The sequence below is a fragment of the Staurois parvus genome, unplaced genomic scaffold (genome assembly GCF_062004578.1).
Source record: "Staurois parvus isolate SC_StPar_1 unplaced genomic scaffold, SC_StPar_1.0 ptg000320l, whole genome shotgun sequence".
NCBI lineage: Eukaryota > Metazoa > Chordata > Amphibia > Anura > Ranidae > Staurois > Staurois parvus.
Window position 1 is genome coordinate 1689002 of NW_028318116.1, and position 24500 is coordinate 1713501.

The following is a 24500-nucleotide window of genomic DNA, read 5'->3' on the forward strand; positions in this document are numbered from 1 at the left end:
CAATCTAACATAACGAATATGATGAAATGAAATTATGAACTTAACGAATGAACCTGAAACAAAATACATTTTTCTGTTGTGCACAATACGTACAAACACATAAAGATGTAAAAAAAAATTTTTTGGAAGATGAAAAGATGTTGCTACAAAAAAGTAATAAATGGAATACAGTACAGAACCAATATTATGATGATTTACCCTCTCTAGATCAGGGGTGTTCAACTCAATTTCGTCAGGGGCTGCATCAACATTATGTTTGCCCTCAAAGGGCTGGTTGTATCTGTAAGACTGTATAAATGTATCTACTCTTCTTTTGGCTTTTCTTCTCCTGTGGATCACAGGAGTGCAGTCCGTTCTGCACTCCTGTGACCCATTTTCAGCTGACAGTGGGCTATGAGGAGGACTATAGGAGGGCTGGAATCAGCTACTGGAGCCTGCTGAGACCAGAGGAGGCAGAGAAGAGGATGTTCAGGATCTGGTGGAGGAACTCTGTCCTGTCTGCTGTCAACAGCTAAGACAAGGTGGAGGAAGAGACGATTGAGGGTTCTGCAGTTGCATGAGGTGTGAGGGCCACATAAAATGTCCTGGTGGTCCAGATTAGGCCTGCAGGCCTTGTGTTTGACACGTGCTATAGATAAGATCTAACAAAGAAATACTTCCCTCTGCCCACTGATTTTAGGGCAGCATGGGCAACCGGTTGTTATATCACTACGAGAAGTCAGGAGCCTGCTGGGTTTCTGTCAGATCTACAGTTTTGTTTTGTACTTCAAGTGTTTTAAAACAGAAAAAAATGTGGGTAAATGTGCATGTATTGTAGAGGTATACTACACATGTTTCATACACAGACAAGCACTTTAAACAAAAAGGAGACTTGATTACTCAGAAACACTCTTCAGCTCATAAAGAGGACTCTTGATATGTTTTGTAGCAAATAATTAAGAATGTGGGTATACCATACAGTATGTATAACATTTTATTAATATGTGTTGGTTACCAAAGTAGAATAAATAATGCATGTTATGCTTTTTGTCTTGACACTCCTTTTTTCTTTCAGTTGGAGGCACATGGGTTTGACAGCTTACCACATTTTGACCTACAAGGAGGGAGCGCATCCATGAGCTCCGAGGGTTGGATGGAAATGGCTATGGAAGAACGATTGTTGGCCAACATTACTGCCTACATAAAATTGGAGCGACGACTAATGCAAGTGATAGAAGAACAGGCTGAAAGCCTTCTGCATGGAGAGAGAGACCTGCACGGGGGCCTTCAAAACCTACTGGAACAAGTGACGGCCTTGAGGACGCAGCTGGAGCACCTTGGGACCACCATGGGTCTGAGCATGGAGTCAGATGAAGGCATTGATGAAGTTGATAGAGAATCTGGAACTATGTTTGAGAGGAAGGTCAGGGGCTACCATGTCCTGAGAGAGCTGTCCATGTGGGCAGTGAGAAGTGTCAGGGACTTACGGAAGTTGCAGAGGGAGCAGGAGAAGTTGGCCAACAAAACTGAAACGCTCACTGAAGGGAATGGTCAATAAAGAACTGGGAGTATTGCGAGAAAAGGGTGCGAGAACGGCCTAAGAGAACAAAGTTTAAAGAACACCTGTGCTTCAGCAATAAGTATAATGCTAATGTAGGAGGGTAGGAAGCAAATGCTGTACTTGGTATTTCAGTAATGGTCTAAGTGTATTTTGGAAGTTCAATGTTTAAGGTTTACTTTATTTCCATTAGCATCCATGTTATTTGAATGTATCAGGGTTGGGATCAGGGCAGCTTTGGTGTGATTGGCTGAAATGTTACTCAGCATCCTAGAGAAAGGGAGACACCAAACCCTTCCACCACTTAAAACCCTACTCTAACCACAATTTATTTTTGCATAAAGAATGGAAGTGCTGTCTACGTCCCCATTTGGGAGATTTTGCTTTGCATTTTGGCTATTTGACAGATGTCACAACAGGAGGAGAACAGAAATATTTTCTATGGGCACACTAATGGCATTTAAAACCCAAGGGTATAGGGAAAAACTGGTATGCCACACCAGTAGTTGAGTCAAGCTATGTTTTTTTTTTCCAAAATAAAAGGCCGGCAATACTAGCGAAATTGTTTCAAGGGCTCAGATGGGCTCCTTTTATCAGGATTCAGGAATGGACTCAAATTGGTTAAATGTTTGAGGTTCAAATAATATATTTGGGGGTTTAACAAAGCAGGTTTCAGCCTTTACAAATATTATTTGAGCCTCAAACATATAACCCTTTTCAGTGCAGTATTTGTCATTTCATTCTTGAGCCCTGATGGAGAGGGCCCCAAACACGTTGACTTGTCTTCTTAAATTTTTTTAATGAAATAGAAACAATTGGATTCTAAGTTATTGCTGTGGCATTCTCTTTCTGCTATAACCCTTGCATTTAATTTGAATGACCTTTTATTAGCTCTTTTAAAGAGAGAAAGCTGCCTAATCAGGATCACTGTACTCTACAGTAGAGACATCATTTTGCATTGCAAGAGCCAACTGACCTTCAAATCCAGCGTCTCCTGCCCAGATCTCCTGAAGTATTTAAACTCTGATATAATTTGTAACTCTACCTTGGTGTATCCAAATCTAAAAAATGAAAATGTATCAAATACTTACCATAATTTTCCATTCCTGGCACCAATCCATGGCAACATACTACCAAATGTATGCTGCCATGCTGTCACCAGGAAAAAAGATTTGGCTGGAATTGATCCCTTACCGATGTCTAGTGGAAGAGAACACTTAATTGTATGGCCGATGTACTGAGAAATGAAGATTAATATTAAGCAAATCTTAAGTCCTCTTTTCAAGATCTCCTAAACCTTTATAATTGAGAATGCATTCAATTAAAATGAATGCCCATCCTCTATATCCACCATCTTCATAGCAATTTTGTTTTTCCCAGGTTACAGGTGCGCTTTAGGTAACATCAGTCAGTATGTGATCATTACTAGGTATTGTTTGGTTAATACATAAAATATAGATCTAAGCTACGCTAGTTTAAGTAACTGGACGTGGTAATCATCCCTTATGTGGGCATTTAAAGTAAATCTGTCACAAGGCTGGACAATGCAAACTGAACATATCATGAGAAAATGCATGTCACATGGCAGAAGATCCAGAGTTATAAGCAGCTGAAGTTATGTGCAAATCCTCGAGCTTGGCCCCACCCTCTCCTGAAGCCAAAGCCTTCCTACTACTCTTCTTTGTGATGGGCGGGCTCGCTGGCCAGTTGGTCAATTTGGGAGATTGGAGGGGCTGGGTCAAGCTCAACCTTTCCAGCTAAAGTGTGTATACAGTTGCCTGTATCTCCGAATCTTCCACTCTGGACAACAGTTTTCACTGTACGTCACCTCTGCTTATGTAACTGTTGTCAGGTGTTTAATCTCAATTGTCCAGGTTTATAATAGAAATTCTTTAAGAGAACTCAAATGATTGGAAAAACACTCAAAGTGAACTTGTCATTTTGATTCGGAAAATAGATTTTATCATTGGAGAAAGATCGAAAAGGTAGTACTGGCTTTCTATCGACAGCTGAACAAGGAATATACTGGTGCAAGGATACTTTTTATAGAGTTGCTCTTGTGTTTTTCAAGGTTGAAGATTTAATTTTTTTTTTTTTTCTAATTCGAGGCCCACCTGTATTGTTGCATTCTTACTCTTATGTGAGGTACACACTATAATTCCTTTTTTGTTCAGCCCAATTGACTAAACAAAAAAAAAAAACCTAATAGATCATTGTACTAACATCTCGCCTTCTGTGCTATTGTGTTCTGACAGGGGGACTGCTCCCTGCCAGGACACACTGATCAGCGCTCGCAGCAATTGGCTGCGAGCGCTGATCAGATGCTGGTCGGCTGCTGGTTTTCCAACATGCCCCGTTTGACAAAAGCCAAACAAGCTGCTGTACACAAGGCCGAATGTCAGACAAATACTGTTGAACCAGCCGATACCAGCCAATATTCAGCCATTATGTACCAGAACCTACCACCTTTGTATATACTTGTTACAATAGCAATTTTAGAAAATTGGCTTCGGTTGCATTGGGGTTCCTAGAAGCTGAAGAGAGAACAGAAGTGGAAAGGAGTGCTAACTGGGTAACAAACCTCACAACACTTTCCTCTCCAGCTCCACCTGGTTTTGTAGGACTTGTAGGCTCACTCAGCTCAACCTTCCAGCACCAATGTGACTTCCTTCCAATATGCACTAAAGAGCAGCCCCAACTGGCACTTGGGTGGACCTTATTTTGGTTGGGGGTCTGCCTGGTGGACCATGAGTACCCAGTTCCTGTCGGAAGTCTTGTGCCCCAGGGCATCTGGGCCAGGGTCCCTTTCACTTCAGAGGAGGAACAAGTGTACATCATTTGCACTTGTTTGGGTTCTCACTTTTTTTTTTTTTTTTGCACCACGGAGCTTAATAAAAGGATTCATCATTGATTTATCAAGTACAGTGTTAACCTCCCATGCTACCCCTCTTCAAGGCATTAAGAGTTCATCTAAATGACAGGTGCTCTTTAAACCATTAGTAGGACTGAAGACTGTGAAGTTAAACCCATTATGCTGCTACTTTAACCCATTTGGGCCTGGCACCAACTAAATTCCACACGTTAACGGTTATTCCTTGGCGAGAACCAGTTAATCCCAATAAATTATAGTCTATAATTCCTAAATGCTATTTATTACAGTTAAGTTATTTATAAATTTAACATGTATTTTGTAATTTTTGCTGATCATTATTTTATTATCACCAGAATGTGTGGGCACGTGTCAGATGTGTCTTGCTGAAACAGATTTGCCTTCATGCATGAAAAATAAACATGCTACTAAACTGCTACTATGTTATAGAGTCTTCTGTCCAAAGTAGCTGGATATCTGCCAATTTGGGAGAGCGGTGTATAGTGCGGTATGGAAGCTGTGCTTGCATTGGGGTGACAGGGGAAAGTGGGCGTGGCTAAACAGCTAAGGGGTGTGGTCTCTAATATGCATAGTAAATAATCTTTGCTCCCGTTTATCAAATATGCTTATTAGCAGAACATTCATTTTTAAAACAAAAATAATGTAACAACATGTTGCTCTTAAAGCTCCTAAATTAGTGGCCAGCAAGTCTGGACCACCTTATAAGTCCATAATCATTTATGTTCCTACGTTCATTTTCCAGTTTAGTTCACTTTCCTCACTGACAGGCAAAAAAAAACTTGAATTGACTGTAATTGGCACTATTGGTGTAGGATACAGAGAAATATATGATAGTATGCACACTTTGCTGAAGATATTTAATGTATATCAATTCCTATTTGTACCCACACCTTCCAGCCAATTGCTTTGGGAGGGTAGGCCAAAAAGCACTCTTCTAGTTCCACTTTTCTCTTACTTTTCGAATGGAAATTCCAGTCTATTATTCTAGTCAAAATGGCAGCCCTACAATATCACCTCATATTAGAAATCGCAAGACACAACCCGTTTTTCCTGTTTTTTTTTTTTTTTTTTTTTTACATGGGTAAAGTGTTAGTAAACCTATTTCCCTGCATTCACTCTGTCTGATCTCCCACAGTACACACTACGTGGAAATTAAATTATTTTAGTAAATATGAACTGCTAAATCCCTTTTCTCATCAGCAGTTAGAGCAGTTGTGTGACTTCTATCAGTGTCCTGCAGAGCACTGGTTAAAGCTTGTAGGAGAATGCAAAACCCCTGACCTCTGTCTGGACAGTGCTGATTGGCCCTGTGCTGATTACATGCATTCTCCCAAGAAAAAAGAAACCTCTCTAGCAAAACACACTAAACTGAGCATGTGCAGAGTGTCTCCACATGATGTGTCTTATCAGGAGATAAGAGGGGGACACTGGAAGGAGGAGAGGATCAGAGAAGTTGGGATCAAACAGCATTGTTACACTGTGCAGAGGATTAGCCCCTTAGGTTCCAGAGTGAGTATAACAAGCATGCTTTACTGCATATACTGATTGATTTTCATGTTGTGGGTTTACTAAGACTAGTTAGTCACTAGTCCGTTTTAGTTCAACCAATTTAAAAAAAAAGCACACATAATGCATTCTTAACCACTTCAAATCTGGACACTTCCAGTCCAGGCCAGCTTTCAGCGCTGGCACACACCACTGGGATTTTTATTTTTCTCCTATATAAACGAAAAAAATAATGAAAATTTTGAAAAAACTCACTAGGTCAAAACGTATTTTGCTACATTTTTTTGTATAAAAATTAGTCTGTGTGAAAGGTATAGAGTATACAAGCTAATATATATATATATATATATATATATTTGAAAATTGATCAGTACCAGGATCAGTATGAGGGGTATGAAGTATGGCGGTGATCAGGACAGTGGTATGTTTTGGTGTTGATCAGGATGCTGGTATGATGGTGATTAAGGCACTGGTATGGGGTATGGTGGAGATCAGGGCACTGGTATTGTGTATGGAAGTGATAAGGATGCTGGTATGGGGTATGGTGGTGATCAGGGCACTGGTATTGTGTATGGCAGTGATCACGATGCGGGTATGGAAGTGATCAGGACGCTAGTATGGGGCATGGCAGTGACCAGGGTGCTGGTATGGGGTATGGAAGTGATCAGGACGCTGGTATGGGGCATGGCAGTGATCAGGGTGCTGGTATGGGGTATGGAAGTGATCAGGATGCTGGTATGGGGCATGGCTTTGATCAGGATGCTGGTATGGGGCATGGAAGTGATCAGGATGCTGGTATGGGGTATAGAGGTGATTAGGATGCTGGTATGGGGTATAGCGGTGATCAGGATGCTGATATGGAATATGGCAGTGACCAGGACGCTGGAAAGACGTGGTGGCGATCTGCATGCTGGTATGGTGGTGGTGAGCAGGGCACTGATGTGGTGAATGGCAGTGATCATGGTGCTCATATGGTGTATTGTGGTAATCAGGACACTGGTATGAAGTATGGCAATGATCAGGGTGTTGGTATGGGGAATGGCATTGATTGTGGCACTGGTATGGCGCATGGCATGATCTGGACGTTGGTATGGGGTATGGCGGTGTTACTTTGATGACAGGGGTGGCTGAACTTATTACTCTTACTAGGGGCAGTGATCAGGAACACTGGGGTGGCTGGCACAGCAGTCTGTGAGTGTACATGCGGTGTGATAGGCTGCTGTACACTCACAGGCTGCAGCAACTGTTCTCTTTGTTCACACAGCTCATCTATGTGAGAGCAGAGAGAACCAATGTTTACTTTCACTTTCCATTGAGTACTATGTGATTGCTGTGAATGGACATTACATGACCATGTGATCATCTAGACACAGTGGTAATGTGATCCACTGTGTACAGGTGACACATGGATCACCGGGCTTCCACTCTGCAAGCTGTGCATGGGCTACCAATGCAGGCTGATGTACAGCTACGTTAACCAGCATTGGCACCACTGCCCGTCCACCGTTTATAGGCTGTGAGTGGACGGGAAGTGGTTTAACAGAGAAATGCTTCTAATCTGATTTATGATATGTTGCTCCATGCCTGTCAGTAGGGTGTCTGAGTATCTATGTTTATTTTTTGCCAGTCACCGCTCTGTCCACACTGGAGGAAGGAAAAAAAACCCTATAAATATGGTCCAATTTGCTTCAGCAGGATATAAATAAATTCTTTCCTGATCCCCCAGAAAGCAATTGAATATTCCCTAGCTCAAAAATGTCTGATGTTATTATCTATAAATGTTTATATCCAGTTATATTTTGCACATTTAGGATTATAAGTCCGCTAACTTGGGCAGCCACTCTGCCCTAAGCAGAGGTGAGTATCGAAACTTAGTATGGTAATTTGCAGTTTGTGCTTCTTTGAATTTTTTTTTTCCCATAATCTCAGTGCTGCTGCTGTCCCTGATACCACTGGTAATAGAGTGAGAGGCCACACTAACATTGGGTTATAAATATGTGCTCCCTCTGGCCAAGCCATTGGAGGTTTATTGTCATTGGTGCATGCTGGGGAGAAAATCTATATTTGGGGCTGCCCTTGTGAGGGTCTTTTCTACCCGGACTTTGGCCTGTAAAGGGTGTGTGTACTGCTGTTCAGCTAGGCCTGCGGTCTAAGAGGCCTTTACATCTGCATCCTGTGTGAGAAAAAACATTGCAAAATACGGGAGCCTGGAAGGAGAAGAGGTGATGCATTGGATGGAGTACCAGAGGTTACTATGCTATTGGAGATCCTAAGACCAAAGAACTCATAGAGGCTGAGAACTCATTCGGAAGATAACGGAGTCCACTGCTGCTACTAGAGATGATGTTGCGTCTGGAAAACATACAAGTTGCTGGTGTCATTCTAAAGGTCCCTTTTGCCAGTACTGAGCTTTAAGGATAGAATCTCTAAGTTTGCAATACAGTAAAGGTGGTCTGGGTTTCCTACCCCTTTTCTCCCATGAGTTGTGTGAAATAAAACCCTTTAAAAAGACCTTAAAGTTACTGGCACCTAATGATACACTTCCCCATTTCTAGCCAAGGACTCAGTCTTGGTGTAAACATTAACCCACCTTGGCTCTGGGGGTACCTCATGTGCCCCCGGGGGTTTGAGGGGTTACACATGTAAAGTGAACCTGTGCCAAGACTACACATATTAAAACATACCGTTAACAAGCAGCAAAAGCACTTTAAAACAAACTCTTGTTCACCTCTGTAGCTATAAGGGTTGCGGAGGAATTTATTTTCAAACTTCATTGTTCCTCTTCCAATAGACTCATATAGATGGTAATAATGAGTGATCTCTCTCTATGGATACCCTAATATTACAAACAGACATTTGGGGACATTTATCAAGCAAGTTATTGACACAGTTAGTTACAAATCAGACTGCGCAACATTGTAGCAGAAGCCTGTGATTGGGTAAGTAATCACTGACAAGCAATGTTGGCTGAATTAATGTGGGGAAGGGGGATGGGGGGTTGATACAGTAAAAATACAGCTACTAATCATCAATGGAGGGGAAGTTGCATGATACTGCTACTGAACACCAATGGGGGGGGTGTTAAATATTACTCCCATTGACCAACTATGTAGGGGGGTGGGGCATTGAATAATACTGCCATGGACTGCCAGTGTAAGGGGATGGGGAATTAAATGATACTGCCACTATCCACCAGTGAGGAAGGGGTTACATAATACTGCTACTGGCATCCAATGTGGAGGGTTAAGTAATATGTAACAGCACTGCCAATGGCCACCAGTGTTTTTGGGGTTAGTAGGTTTGCCGTTGGCACCAGTGCTGGGAGTTAGTATTGCAATCACGAATGCCAATGCTGGGGGTTAATACTACTGCCACTGACACCAATGCTAGGGGTTATTATTGCAGTCAATTACACCAATGCTACAGATTATTAATCCTGCCACTGAAACCAATTCTGGGCAATATTATTGCAGTGAATAATGCCAATGCTGGAAGTTAATATTACTGCCATTGACACCAATGGTGGGGTATTACTGCCACCAACACCAACTCCCACTTTCTTTTCAATGTGCATTGAAAACATCTGAAGCACATATTTTGCATACACATACTTTTATTGTATACGTAAGAACTATTTTTTTTTTACTGTTCACTGACCATCGGTGTTGTAGGGAGGGTTAGTGGTACTACCACTGGCAACAATAGGCTATCATGGGTTAACATTAGGTATTCAGTCACTCAGTGCTGCTGTTAGAAACCACAGGGCCCATTACAGCCAACATGATAGCCCCCCCCCCCAAGAAAAACCCCAACAGTTTACTATGCTTTAGTTATGAATGAAAACATTGAGTTATCGGTACCAATCACTCATTGTGTTCATTAAGAAAGGAAGGGGCTGGTAAATGTGACATATTTACTGGACCCTTCCCCCACTCTCCATCCTGAAGGATCCTATTGTGTGCTCGCAGCTGATGGTGGAAAGGAGAGGAGGGAAGCTGGAAGCACTGCAGGGGGTGGAGGACACACATGAAGCCCTGGGCAGTAGAGGGAAACATATGGTGCACAGGGAGGGTGATGGGTGCATCCGGGGGGCAATTACTGGAACCAATCCCCTGTATGGCGCTCTGTGCAATTGTATCAAATACTTGCCGTAATTTTTCTTTCCTGATGCAAATCTATGGCAGCATACCAGTGACAGAGCTCTGCCTCTCATCCACTCCCTCAGGACCAGTGAATAGCATAAAAAAGGAATAGTCATGTCCGCCCCTATTCTTTATAATGAGCTACATACTGAAACATATAAGGTGGGTATGTATGCTGCCATGGATTGGCATCGGGAAAGGAAAATTACAATAAGTGTTTGATACAATTTTCTGTTTTCCTGACACCAACATGCAGCATACCGGTGATAAATAACTAGCTGTCAGGATGGATACTGCTCATCAAAACACAATTTATTTATCAATTTACAGAAGACTGGATAGCTGTTCTTCCAAACTCCACTGTCAATAAGGAACCCAGATCTATCCGGTAATGCCCTACAAAGGTGTGCCGGGATGACCAAGACACTGCTCTACATATGGTTTCCTTTGATACCATTGACTGGGCCACCCAAGAGGCCACCATTGTCCCTCCGTCTTTATGCTCTTGAAGAAGTCTCACAATCCATCCTGCTAGAGCAGCAATGGGCAAACTACGGCCCGGCGGACCTTTTAATCCAGCCCGCGGAGCGTGATACTGTCAGGATGGCTGACAGGATGTGTGTTGGCGGGGCAGCGTGACGAATGTGAGGGGAGCTAGGCTCCTCTCACAGTCTGCCCTGAAGACCGGAACGGCACGGGAACACGGCGAGAGGAACACGCGGAGCAAAGGTAAGTGAATTGACACAGGGGGGATTTGGGGACTTAATATGGGGGATGAATTAATATGGGGAATGAATTACTATAGGGGGGATGAATTACTATATGGGGGATGAATTACTATGGGGGATGAATTACTATATGGGGGATTAATTACTATGGGGGATGAATTACTATGGGGGATGAATTACTATATGGGGGATGAATTACTATATGGGGGATTAATTACTATGGGGGATGAATTACTATGGGGGATGAATTACTATATGGGGGATGAATTACTATGGGGGATGAATTACTATATGGGGGATTAATTACTATGCTTACTATGGGGGAATATTACTATACTTACTATGGATGACACATACACATCATTCATCTACTCTTGGTCCGGCCTCCAATTAATAAAGCTATAGTAACTACTTAGTGTAGTGCTACTTCCGTAGGAGCTACTGAGTTTTGGGTATTCCTATGGACTGCACAGCCAGGCAACACACATGTTCCATTCTTGCATCCAAAGTTAGTAATCAGTCCAAGGGTTTGTTTTGATTTGTTTTATTGAGGGTTAAACAACTTGGATGGGTTTAGGGGTATATGGGATGCCCAGCTGGACTGACACAACTCTGGAGGACAGCCTCTTATGTACAAAAGAGCAAAAAATTGATTCTGGTCCTTCTATCCCCTCTGGAGTGGCCTTTGTCTCTTGATGGATCATCACACAGTCCTTACTAGGAGCACTCAGTCCCCATAGATGAACCTCTTCAGACCCCAGTTATTAAAATCCCCTCATCCACCTGGCAGTCATGAAAAGTATCTTAGGGCAAGGGATTCCGAGACACATAAGTATTCTGTCCCAGGGAGAACTAGTTGGGTATGGCATCTGACTGCCCTCTCCCTTGTAGGACTAGGGGGTGTAGAGGTACTCACACTGTCCTGTTTCTACAGCTTTAATGGTGAAACTGCTTTCAGGCCTTATGCTGGGCTGGCTTTTTCTCCTGCTGCCAGTCTGTCCTTCCTTGGTGAACTGTAGAACACTGGAAGTCCCTCTTTCCAGCTCTCAGACTGTAGGTAGATCCCCTTCTTTGGGGTCCCCTCCAAGGCTCCACACCAGCAGAACCTTCCACAATCCATCATCCATCCTACTCATCTTCCTGGCCAGGCTCTGTCATATTTATGGGCTGATCTCTCACATTGCCAGGCTTCCTGCCTGGGATTGGTCAGACTTCCATAAATATGCAGATCAGCCCTTCCTCACCTCTGCCTATTGGCTTCTAGAAACATCTCTAAGTATCTAGAGCATGGGGAGATACCAGAGGACTGACCTGTAGAGCCCTCCAGTGTTGACCTAAAGTAACCTTGCTGACTCATTCCCAGGCTGACACACACCCAGGCTTCTAACAAGCCTCTAAGTCAGGGGTCTCCAAACCTCTCAAACAAAGAGACGGGTTATGGTCCTTCAGACTTTAGGAGGGCCAGAGTGAGGCCAGTGGGGGTAGAAAATATTTTGGGCCCAGCATCATTGAGAATAAACATGGCCTCAAGAATGGTGGTCAGTAGGAGGAAGAGTAGTGCCCATTATTGGTATTAATGGGAGGAATAGTACCACATAACTGTTATCAATAGTGCCATGTTGGTGTCAGTGGGAGGAATACTGCTTCATATCATTGAGAGGAATAGTGCCCCAAGGGCCTGATAAAGGCTAACAAAGGGCCACATCTGGCCCTCGAGCTGCAGTTTGGAGACCACACTAACAACTATCTACGCTAGAGGGCACTACATTACTATTAGTAATATTTGCTTGCACTTTTTCTGTATCGGTACTATTCATTTGGGTTATGGTCTCATTTTCACTGTTACTTACCGAAATATGTGTATAAATTCTTACATTCAATTTCTGTTTTATTTATTTCTGTCTGACATACTGTAGAGCAGCCTTACACATTTTGGGTAGTTTGGTGCCCATTAAAGCATCCCAACCACATCCTGTATCCTATCATATGCGGGAGTGAGATAAGAAGACAGGATGGACCCATCGCCTGGATTGGCTGTACAGTGATAATATATGTATATTTTGGGCCATAACTATTACAGAACTTACTTCTCTTCTGAAGTACCAACAATGCATCCACCGAGGATCACCTTCTTCGCTGTCATCTGTAAGTGATTGTTTGTATAGGGTAATGCTTGTGTCTGTCTATCTCCCTCCTTTGAGGTAACAGTGAGCCCTCATGCACACGGGATGTTTTGATAACGCTGGTAATGTTAGCTGTGTAAAGTCACGTTAAAAACTTGAGTTTTTCAGGTTTTTTTAGCGTTTTTTGCATTAACATTTAGTGGTGTTTTGCCGCGTTTAGCTGCGTTTCCCCACATTTTTCCACGTTAGCAGAAAAAAAAATGATTTTGGTCAAAAAAGTTACCGCATTTTTCAGCATTAGAGCGTTTTTACAGCTAAAAAACTCTTTTAGAAACCTACTAGTTCTGGGTTTTTTCCAGCCAAAAAACGTTGATTACAGGCTAGGTGTGCATGGACACATAGGATAACATGCTGGGGGGTTTACTGGCTGTAGAAAAAAACGTCAAAAGCCAAAAACAGCCGCTGTAAAAACATCCTGTGTGCATGAGGGCTTAAAGGTCAGCTTTACCAAAAACCTCATATTCAGCAGGTATCTGCGCCACCCCCAGTTTGCAGTACCGTCCAAGCCAACAACACTGAAACCTCCAAGTCAGCTCTGCCTGCGGTACCAGTGCCACCCACAGCACCCGAGCAACCTAATAACCGTTACCCGGATGTGCCCTCTCAAGGACGGTTGTTACAGCAAGATCGCTATCAGGCGTTTTCTGGCCTACCTCCACAGCTCAAGCAGCAGTCATCACAATCCACAGAGGCTAAACGAAAGCTTAACCCTGCAGCTACATCATTCTACCCAGAAGCATCTCGCCCTTTCACGCCAGGCAGCCCATACGCCCCAGGGGCATCACAAGTCGTCATGGCAACAAGCAGCAAGAAATCAGATATGTCTGAGTTTGCCAGGTTTATGGTGAGCAGAGAGCTAATCAACACCAGTCTCTCAAAATTTGATGACCGTGCAGAGAGCTACAGAGCTTGGAAGGCAGCCTTCAAGGCCGCCATCGCTAACCTCAACCTAACCGCAGAGCAGGAGTTTGACCTCTTGATCAAATGGCTGGGCCCAGGCTCCACAAATCGTGTCAAGAGCCTCAGAACTGTCTACGTGGGACAAGCAGAAGCAGGTCTAGCTGTCGCCTGGCAGAGACTCGAACGTACCTTCGGCAGTGCAGAAGCAATAGAGAAGGCCCTATTCAAGAGACTGCAGAACGTTCCAAGGATCAATCTCAAGGATGTCCAGAAGCTTCAGGATTTAAGTGATCTGCTCATGGAACTGGAGCTTGCCAAGGGTGACCCTCGTCTGTCCGGGCTGTGCTACCTGGATACAGCTCACGGAGTGAACCCAATTGTCGTGAAGCTACCATACAGTCTGCAAGAAAAGTGGGCGGCATCAGTCTCAAGGTACAAAAGAGAGCATGACGTCACCTTTCCCCCGTTTATTCACTTCTGTAGGTTTATTGATGAACAGTCCCAGATGAGGAATGACCCCAGCCTCGACTTCCTGGAATTCAACACTACAGCTTCAGCAATATCATCATCAAGGTATGAAAGCATCACGCATAAACACAGAGACTTCAAGAGCAGCGTGAGTGTTAGAAAGACTAACCTACCATCTCCTGTAGTACCCATGGGTAAACAGTACACTACCTCATCAGGAGATAAGACCTTAAATCGTGAATGTCCCATTCATAAAAAACCACACTCTCTGAACAAATGTAGAGGGTTTAGATCCAAAACCATACAGGAGCGCAAGAAAATCCTCACCGAGCTTGGGGTATGTTTCAGATGCTGCGCTTCATTGGAGCACATGGCTAAGGACTGTAAATCTGTCATCGAATGTGAGGAGTGTCATAGTGAAAGACATGCCTCAGCTATGCACCCAGTCCCACTCTCCAGAGATTCACCCACTGCCATCACCACCAGTCCTGCTCCAAGTCATGGCGGGGAGCCCCAAAATTACGCTAATGCAGCGACTGCTGTTTCCTGCTCATGCTTGGATGTATGCGGGGAGGGCCAGTGCGAGAAATGTTGTGCCCGAATATGCCTAATCAAGGTCTACCCAGAGGGACTACCAGAAAAGGCAGTAAAAATGTATGCCATCATCGACGACCAAAGCAACCGGTCCCTAGCTGGTCCTAAATTCTTTGAAGCCTTTGGAATAAAGGGACCATCCGAACCCTATACCTTAAACACCTGCTCGGGCCGCATAGAGACTAGCGGCAGAAGAGCACAAGGATTCATCGCTTCTCCTGTCAGTGGGGATACGGAAATACCCTTACCGACGCTGATCGAATGTGGTCAAATACCCAACCATAGAGATGAGATTCCTACCCCAGAAGCTGCATTTCACCAACCTCACCTAAGGCACCTAGCCAACGTTATCCCACCTATGGACATCAACGCCGAGATTCTACTCCTGCTCGGCAGAGACAATCTAAGGGTACACAAGGTGCGTCAACAGTGTAATGGTCCTGACTATGCACCATATGCCCAGAGACTGGACTTGGGATGGGTAATCATAGGAAATGTATGCTTAGATCAACCAGGAATTGACTCCTTCAAAACGTACGTGCGTGCAGATGGACGCACAACTTGCATTAAGCCGTGTCCTCATCACTATGAGGTGAAAGAGAAGTCTCCAGGCCTCATGCAACTACCTGACGTCATTACTCCCCTCTTTGCCGACAACTTGGGGAGATCAGTCTTTCATACAACCAAGGACGACGATAAAGTAGCCTTGTCAGTAGAGGACAGAGAATTTGTCGAGATAATGGACAGTGAGTTCTTTAAAGACGAAACCAATCACTGGGTTTCTCCATTACCCTTCCGAGCTACCAGGGTAAGACTCCCGAACAACCGGGAACAAGCTCTGTCTAGATTTAACTCTCTTCAGCGTACCATGAACAGCAAGCCTGAAATGAGAGAACACATTGTTGCCTTTATGGATAAAATATTCCGTAACAACCATGCAGAACCAGCTTCATCCTTAAGGAAGGACGACAAGTGCTGGTACTTGCCTTCATTCGGAGTATATCATGCCACTAGACCTATGTCTGTAGGTTCCTTTACTAACTCTACTTGGCTTACAGGTCCGGAGTTTCTGCTAAGACAGGCGGACGAATGTGTACAGGAAGTTTTCAGCATCCAGGATCCGGATAATGATCCAGAAATCCGTGCTGAAGTTAGTGCATTGGTCACTGGAACAAAGCAAACCTCCAGCCTCGGTTGCCAGCGCTTTGAACGTTTCTCCAGTTGGATGAGACTTTGGCTTGCTCAGAGTTGGTGGTCGTTTGAATCAAGCCCACCTAAGAGTTGCAGAACAAAATCCTCTCATCATTCCCAGCAAACACCATATCACCGTCTTGCTGATCCGACACTACCACAAAAAGACTGAACACCAGGGCAGGCAAATCACTGAGGGCAAATTACGGTCTGCTGGCCTTTGGATTATAGGTATGAAAAGACGTGTGGCCCAAGTATTGCATGACTGTGTTCACTGTCGCAAAGCTAGAGGAAAACAACTACACCAACAAATGGCTGATTTGCCTGCGGACAGACTATGTACAGAGCCGCCTTTCACCTACGTTGGCCTAGACGTCTTCGGGCCATGGATGGTGTCCGCACGCAGGACCCGCGGCGGTCACGCAAACAGTAAGCGTTGGGCTGTACTATTTACTTGCATGAGTGTGCGAGCCGTTCACTTAGAGGTCATAGAATCCATGGACACATCCAGCCTTATTAATGCCTTAAGACGGTTCTTCGCAATCAGAGGACCAGTGAAACAGTTGAGGTCTGACCGTGGAAGCAACTTCATTGGAGCCTGTAGAGAACTGAACATAGACACCAAATCCATTCAAGATCACTTGGCGGAAAAGGGTTGCACCTGGATTTTCAATCCTCCTCATAGTTCCCACATGGGGGGCTCCTGGGAGAGAATGATCGGAATCTCACGCAACATCTTGAATTCTATGTTGATGGATGTAAACTCTTCAAGACTCACACGAGACTCTAGTCACCCTTCTCGCGGAAGTTTCAGCCATCATCAATTCTAGACCCCTCGTGCCAGTATCTATGGATCCTGAAACACCAGCCGTGCTGACTCCAGCTATCCTGCTTACCCAAAAAACTGAAATTACGCTAATGCCTAGTGGAGAATTTACTCATGCGAATATCTACCAAAAACACTGGAAACGTGTACAATACCTAGCTGATTACTTCTGGAACAGGTGGCGAAAGGAGTATCTCAATATTCTTCAAGGAAGAAGAAAGTGGCAACACCACAAACCAAACCTAAAAGAAGGTGACCTCGTGTTAATGAAGGAGCAACATACCGTACGGATTGACTGGCCTATGGGACTAATTACAAAGGTTCTTCCTAGCAAGGATGGCAAGGTCCGTAAAGTGGAGTTGAAGATCTTCAAAAAGGGTGAGCTTAAAATGTTCGCAAGGCCAATTAACGAACTCATTTTGATACTACCCATCGAGAACATTCCTGCTGGGTGAACTCTACTGAACTTGAACTTTGTGGATCTTCTCTATTCCAACTCGGAATCTACTATATTATTATGTTTATTGCATTCTAACATGTTCTTTGTTACAGGTTGTTCTATATTTTATGGACATTCGTCATAGTGAAATCCCTTATGGAATTTCAGACGGGGAGTGTGCTGTTCCCCTCATATTTGTTATTTAACTGTGCATTGTATTACCAATTCTTATTTCACCATGTTTGTTTCTATGTCTTGATCTGTTGCTGCCATCTGCTGGCCAGAATTTGCATGCTGCATGCCTTTGTTATAGCTAGTAAGTGTTTTCTCTGCTGGGTGTGGTTTTAGGCAAGCCTTGTTCCTGGTCACTTCCTGCAGCCATTTTTTATGTGCTGTATAGCTGTGTGACAGGACATTCAATACCCTGGGCTTGTGAAGGCATCAGTTTTTGACCAGCAGTTAGCCTCAGGAAAGATATCACAGGACAGCATCAATACTCTACTACATTACAGTATTGTATCACTGTTTGTCGCTGTATTTTGGACCAAATAAACCCACGCTGATTTCATTCCTGTGTATACATTTGGATCCATCTAACCTGAACATCTGCCGGTCCGGTCTGCTCCACTGCTTGGATACGAAGGTAGGAAGTTACACAGCCATTATCAGTTATACCTTCATTCGCCTTCATGTGGCGACAGAACATTGCTGTGTTTTGCTGTTTTTCTTCTGCTCCGAAACAAAAAAACTGAAAAAAAAAAAAAATTAAAATGTGGTAAACAAGTGACAAAAGCACACTGCAAAACAGAAAAAAAGCACAATGCATTCGTGTGAAACAGGCCTTCCCACATGGAAGAAAAATATATTGATATATATTCCCAAATATATTGACATATATTTGAAATACTACAATTTTTGGTTGTATTCAATAAAAAAAAAAAAAAAAATATATATATATATATATATATATATATATATATAATGTTGAAATGTGTTTTTATATATTACAAAATATATGAAAAATATTTTTAAAAATGTATTGTTTTACTATGTTTAAATTTTTTTTTAACATATAAAAAAAGTAATTTAAACATTTTTACATATATTTGTAAATACATTCTAAAAATGTAGCTTAAATGTGTTTTTAAAGACATACAGTATATTTGAAAATTGTATTTTTAAATATACTTTTCATATATTTTGTAATAAAACTGCATTTCAACATAGTGTGTGTGTGTGTATATATATTTATTATTATTATTATATTTGAGTAAGGCCAAAATTGTAGTATTTCAAATATATGTCAATATATATGGGAAGAATATTTTTAAAATATAATGTCCTTCCATGTGGGTTTACACCTAAGCATTTTCCGCACGCATTACAGTCCATTTAACATAATTTCCTATGGGACACGTTCATATCTCTGCGTTTTCACCCTGTGTATTTTTTGGAAAGGGTCAGGGACTTTTTTGAATGCAAAAAGTTGCATTTTTGGTTCTATATATTTCAATGGAAACACTGCAAAAAAGCATGTAGTGCAAGTTTGTCTTTTTTTTATGTGCTTTAAATCTGCCTAGCAACAAGAAAAAGAAACGCAGCTCAAAACGCACTGCACAAACGGATTAAAGGCAAACGGCATAGGTGTAAACCTAGCCATAGGCTCACATCTGCATGGAAACCAACACACGTCATTAGTGTCCGCAGCAAGCTCTGATACCCTATACAGGCATACCTCGCTTTATGAATTTAATTTGTTCTGCGGGACTTTTCGTATTGCAAAAAATTTGTAAACCGAAACACGGTTTCCCATAGGAATGCATTTAAAACCAATTAATCAGTTCCGGAGGTCAGAAAAATGTAAAAAAAAAAAAAGCTTTATCTGTTCAAAACGCTTTATAAAGTGCACTTTTAAAGGCATAAATACTGTACAGGGACATGATTAAAAATGAATTCATAAATGCATTGAAAACCAATGAATCCGTTCGTATTGTGAAAAAAATTTGTAAACCAAGGCATTATTTTCAATGGATTTTCATTCGTAAACTGAAAATTCCGTTAACCGAGGCGTTAGTAAACTGAGGTATGCCTGTATATGTTTATTTAGAGCAGGGGCAACACACAATTATCTTTCACCATTTGTTCATCCCAACACACCAATACGCACACATTTCAGTGCAATATGACACACGCATGGGAATCAGCTGTGCGTTGTGCTCTGCTGCAATGAACAAAAAAAATAAAAGGTTTGTCTGATTTTTACTGCGTTGAGCTGCACCTCACTTTAAAACAATGCACTGGACTTATGTAGGAGCTCCTTCACTTTGCACACCCCTACTGACAGTGGCGGCATTGAGTCTAGGTTCACAACTATGTGTTTTCCATTTTGCAGAAACGCACAGCAGTCCATTGAACATGATTTCCTATGGGACAGGTTCACATCTCCACATTTTCACCTAGTGACCCAGGGTCAGGGACTTTTTTAAAACCAAAACATTGCATTTTTGGTTCTATAGACTTCAATGGAGATGCTGCAGAAAAGCATGTAGTGCGTTTTTGACTCATTTTTGTTTTAATCTGCCTAGCAACAAGTGTAAAAAAAAAAAAAAAAAACACACATCAAAAACGCACTGCAGAAACGGATCAAAAGCAAACTGCATAGGTATGAACCTAGCCTGAGGCAGTACTCAGAGTTCAAGCAGAGAACTATATGTTCCAAAGAGAAATAATTGTAGGCTCAGAAAATGTGGTCTTCAGGCAGGCCTGGCCTGGCCTGCAAAAGTGTTACATATGGGCACCGGTCCTTTTCCTCTAAACTGTCACTCTTTTCGCCTCTATCACCTATAAACCTCAACCTGCAACACCTCATCCACCCTTTCTAGTCTCATAAAACATGATGCCGTCAGATGTACAGAGCAAATAATGGGTCACATAAGCTGGCCATACGCTTAGGCTAGGTTCAGATATGTGGTAACATCATGCCTCTGAAAAGCGATCTGTATTTGGATTGCTTTTCAGAGACATTTGACGGGCAGTGAAGAGGCAACACGCTGCCTGTTGTAACCCAATAAATGCGGCACCGCTGCATTGCAGGATAGTTGCAGTGCCCCCCCACTCGCCTGAATGGGTTGCTTTCAGTTCGGCTTTACACAACATAATTTTTGGGATGGCCACAAGGCATCAAGGCCACAAAATGTGAAAACCCCAGTCTACTGCCTTTGCAGCTCTAGGAGGAGCGGTTGGGGGTTGTATAAACACCATTCAACCACGTGTTTTTACTGCTCCTCAAACGCAGGTCTAAATAAAGCCCTTATAGATTTTTTTTTCATTCAGCCTGCTGGATGAACCATGGAAAACAAATAGATTCTTCCATCCACACTCAGCCTGGGTTCACATATATGCGCTGCAGCACGTTGCATTTGATTCGCACACAAGGGCGGACTGACAACTCATGGTGCCCCCGGTCAATAGGGGATTATGGGGCACCTGTGTCCTTGCACACACTCAAAGTACACCCAAAAAAGCCTATAAAAGTTACCAGGGGCATTTCATGGGGCCCCCTATTGACTCCGGGCCCTCGGGCAGTGTCCGAGTGCTCGAATGGTCAGTCCGCCCCTGTTCGCACAGGAACCGCAGCTCATTCCTGTGCAAATCACACAGGAATTCTGTGCGGTGCAATTTGAACCATAGATTTTGTATGGTTCAAATCGCACTGCACGCGCACCAAAAAGGTGCAGGACCCTTTTCTTGGTCCACACTAGAATCGGATGGCATAGGTATTCACACCTATACGATCGGATTCTGAACATAGCACCGCGTTTTGCAAACTGATTTTGGGGTGTTGTTAAGGTAACATACACACCCGCAGCGGTTTGCATGAACGGGGTGCGATTGTGATGCGGTGCGGAATTTGCACTGAAAACGCTGAGAATTCTGCACCGCATCAGTGTGAACTCGGGCTAAGGCTCCGTACACAGTGCCGCGACTTGGGATCTGACTTGTGAGACCCCAAGTGGCATGGCATGTGAAATCCCGTGTTAGTCAATGAGAGCCGTCTTAATTAGCACTACTACGGTCGCTCCAATTTTACCCTAGGTTCACACCTATGTAGTTTGCGTTTAGTATGTTTCTGTAGTGCGTTTTACGCTGCATTCCGTATTTTTGCACCTGCATTTTTGCCGTGTTTTTTATGTGCTTTGCATTTTTTTTCTTGTTGCTAGGCAGATTTAAAACGCAAAACGAGGCAAAAATGCAGCATTTCCATTGAACTCTATAGAACCAAAAAAGCAACTTTTAGCATTTAAAAAAGTTCCTGACCCTCTCCAAAAAACGCACCAGGTGAAAACGCGGAGATGTGAACCTGTCCCATAAGAAATCATGTTAAATGGACTGTAGTGCATTTCTGCAAAACGCTGAGTAAAAAACACTTAGGTGTGAACCTGGGGTTAGAAAAGGTTCCTGTACGACTTCAAGGCGACTTTTATCTGACTCGTGCCCATAGACTTTAATGGAAGTCATCTCCAAGTCGGATCCTCATCTATATTGATGTGATTTAGATCCGACATTACAGGAAGATTATCCAGGAATTCCCTGAAAGTTGCTTCAAAGTCGCATCAAGTTGTACGACTTTCAGGTCGCAGTAGTGTGAACAAGACTAAGCAGCACAAATTGACGAATCCACTCTGCCTGCTATTCTATTCTGACAGCTGTGGAGGGCTGTGGTAGTTCATTGAAGCTTCTTGTCAGAATATTGGCTCTCTCGTACATCCCGTACGGCAAGCAGATATTCTGACAGGTCTGCAGGAGATCTGCATGGCATAAACAATCTACAAATCACTGGGGTAATGCTTTCCAGGCTCCTTTGGACAAAAATAATAAATGCACTTTTTTTACCTGCAAAAAAACTGATTATTTTTGTCCAAAAGGTGAACTTAAGGTGGGAATACATGATTAGAAAATCGAACGATCGGTCATCCAACGACCAAGAGGCGTTCATTCGTTGGTCGAAATCGTGGCCCACATTAACCAATCTATAAAGATCGTTAGTCGGGCAATACATACTGTTGACGTCTTCCATACAAGTGGAAGTGATGCGGTGTGCGTGTGACCTTGTAGCCACGCCCTTCCAGCCAGAACGAGCGATATACACAACAATTACCAGCAATGAGTATAATATAGTTTATTACATGACCTATATACATAAATAGTGATACATAAAATATTATATGCAGAATTCTGGTTTCATTATCTCATTAGGCCAATCTACTTTTAACATTTGGATTTTTCATTTGTTTACGAAGATTCCTTGGACATAAACATTCGGGTCATCTTCTGTTTCTACTCATGCGTGATAGCGCTTGATAGATTTTTTTCGTACGACCGTCATACCACCGCATAGAAAATCGGTCGTTCGTATGCGAAACGACAACATTTTTCACTGTTGTTCAACCGGATTTTTTCGTTCACAATATCGTTATCGGTTAAAACATCCTGCTCATCAACGAATAGAAAATCGTTCAATCAGTGGTTCCGCAAGATTTTTCATATGATTTTCTTATCGTGTGTATGGGGCATTATCCTTTCAGTGACTTTTGTTGAACCAGCTGAAGACAATGGAGGTACCTATGGCTCATATTGTGGACAATTTAACATTTAGTCCTCATGCACACGGGACGTTTTTACAGCGGCTGTTTTTCGCTTTTGATGTTTTTTTCTACAGCCAGTAAACCCCCCAGCATGTTATCCTACAGTGAAGGAAATAAGTATTTGATCCCCTGCTGATTTTGAATGTTTTCCCACTTACAAAGAAACGATCAGTCTAAAAATCGAATGTTCATTGTATTGTAACACTGAGAGACAGAATAGCAACAAAAAATTCAAAAGAAATGCATGTCTAACAAATTATGCACTGATTTGCATGTTCATGAGGGAAATAAATATTTGATCCCCTATCATTCAGCAGGATTTCTGGCTACCAGTCGTCTTTCATACAGGTAACAAGCTGAGATTAGAAGCAGTCTCTTAAAGGGAGTGCTGCTAATCTCATTTTCTTACCTGTATAAAAGACACCTGTCCACAGGAGCAATCAATCAGATTCCAAACTCTCTACCATGGCAAAGACCATCAGGGACAAGATTGTAGACCTACACAAGGCTGGACTGGGCTACCAAACTATCACTAAGCAGCTTGGTGAGAAGGTGACAACAGTTGGTGCAATCATTCGCAAATTGAAGAAACACAAAACAACTGTTAGTCTCAATAGGTCTGGTGCACCATGGACTTTTTTTAACCAAAAAAAAAAATTTTGTTTGGTTAAAAAACACTGGAAAACGCGGCTAAACGCTAATGCACAAATACTAAAAAAAGCTGAAAAACTCACGTTTTTAATGTGACTTTACACAGCTAACATTACCAGCGTCAGCAAAATGTCCTCATGCACACAGGACGTTTTTACAGCGGCTGTTTTTGGCTTTTGCCGTTTTTTCCTACAGCCAGTAAACCCCCCAACTAAACTAGTGGGTTTCTAGAGGAGTTTTTAGCTGTAAAAAAAACGCTCTAACGCTGAAAAACGCGGTAAAATGCCACAAACCGGCGTTTTTGGACTTTTTTTAACCAAAAAATTTTTTTCTGATAAAAAAAACACAAACGTGGGTAAACGCGGCAAAACGCCACTAAATGCTAATACAAAAACGCAAAAAAAAGCTGAAAAACTCAGTTTTTTGGCAGGGGCGTTTTTTGGCTGGATAAAACCAAGGACTAGTGGGTTTCTAGAGGAGATTTTTAGCTATAAAAATGCTCTAACGCTGAAAAATGCATCAAAACATGGTAAACCGCAGCAAAGCAGCATTTTTGGACTTTTTTTGATCAAAAAAATATGTTTTTTAGTAGTAAAACTCTAAAAAAAAAAAAAAAATAATACAAAGATGCTAAAAAATGCTGAAAACGTGACTTTACACAGCTAACGTTACCAGTGGTATTAAAACGCCCCGTGTGCATGGAGCCGAATCGGCCAAATTTTGAGCCATGTCAGCTTTCACTCTGGCTCTTTCCCTTCTCTATCATGTACAGTCAGGTCCATAAATATTGGGACATCGAC

The 24500-nt window shown here is 42.6% G+C and overlaps 2 protein-coding genes across 4 annotated transcripts in view; both read left to right on the forward strand.

Moving 5' to 3' along the window:
- CNTF (ciliary neurotrophic factor) overlaps positions 1 to 4843 on the forward strand; it is a 39144-nt gene extending 34301 nt beyond the window's left edge. For both annotated transcript variants that reach the window (XM_089683696.1, XM_089683697.1), the window contains exon 3: positions 1055 to 4843. In XM_089683696.1, the coding sequence (XP_089539822.1) occupies positions 1055 to 1537 (483 nt within the window). In that variant the 3' untranslated portion in view covers positions 1538 to 4843. The remainder of the gene's footprint in view (positions 1 to 1054) is intronic.
- Positions 4844 to 12885: 8042 nt separating this feature from the next.
- Positions 12886 to 24500, forward strand: part of LOC149457475 (matrix metalloproteinase-9-like) — a 41919-nt gene continuing 30304 nt past the window's right edge. For both annotated transcript variants that reach the window (XM_089683649.1, XM_089683651.1), the window contains exon 1: positions 12886 to 12948. In XM_089683649.1, coding sequence (XP_089539775.1) covers positions 12912 to 12948 — 37 coding nt within the window. In that variant the 5' untranslated portion in view covers positions 12886 to 12911. The remainder of the gene's footprint in view (positions 12949 to 24500) is intronic.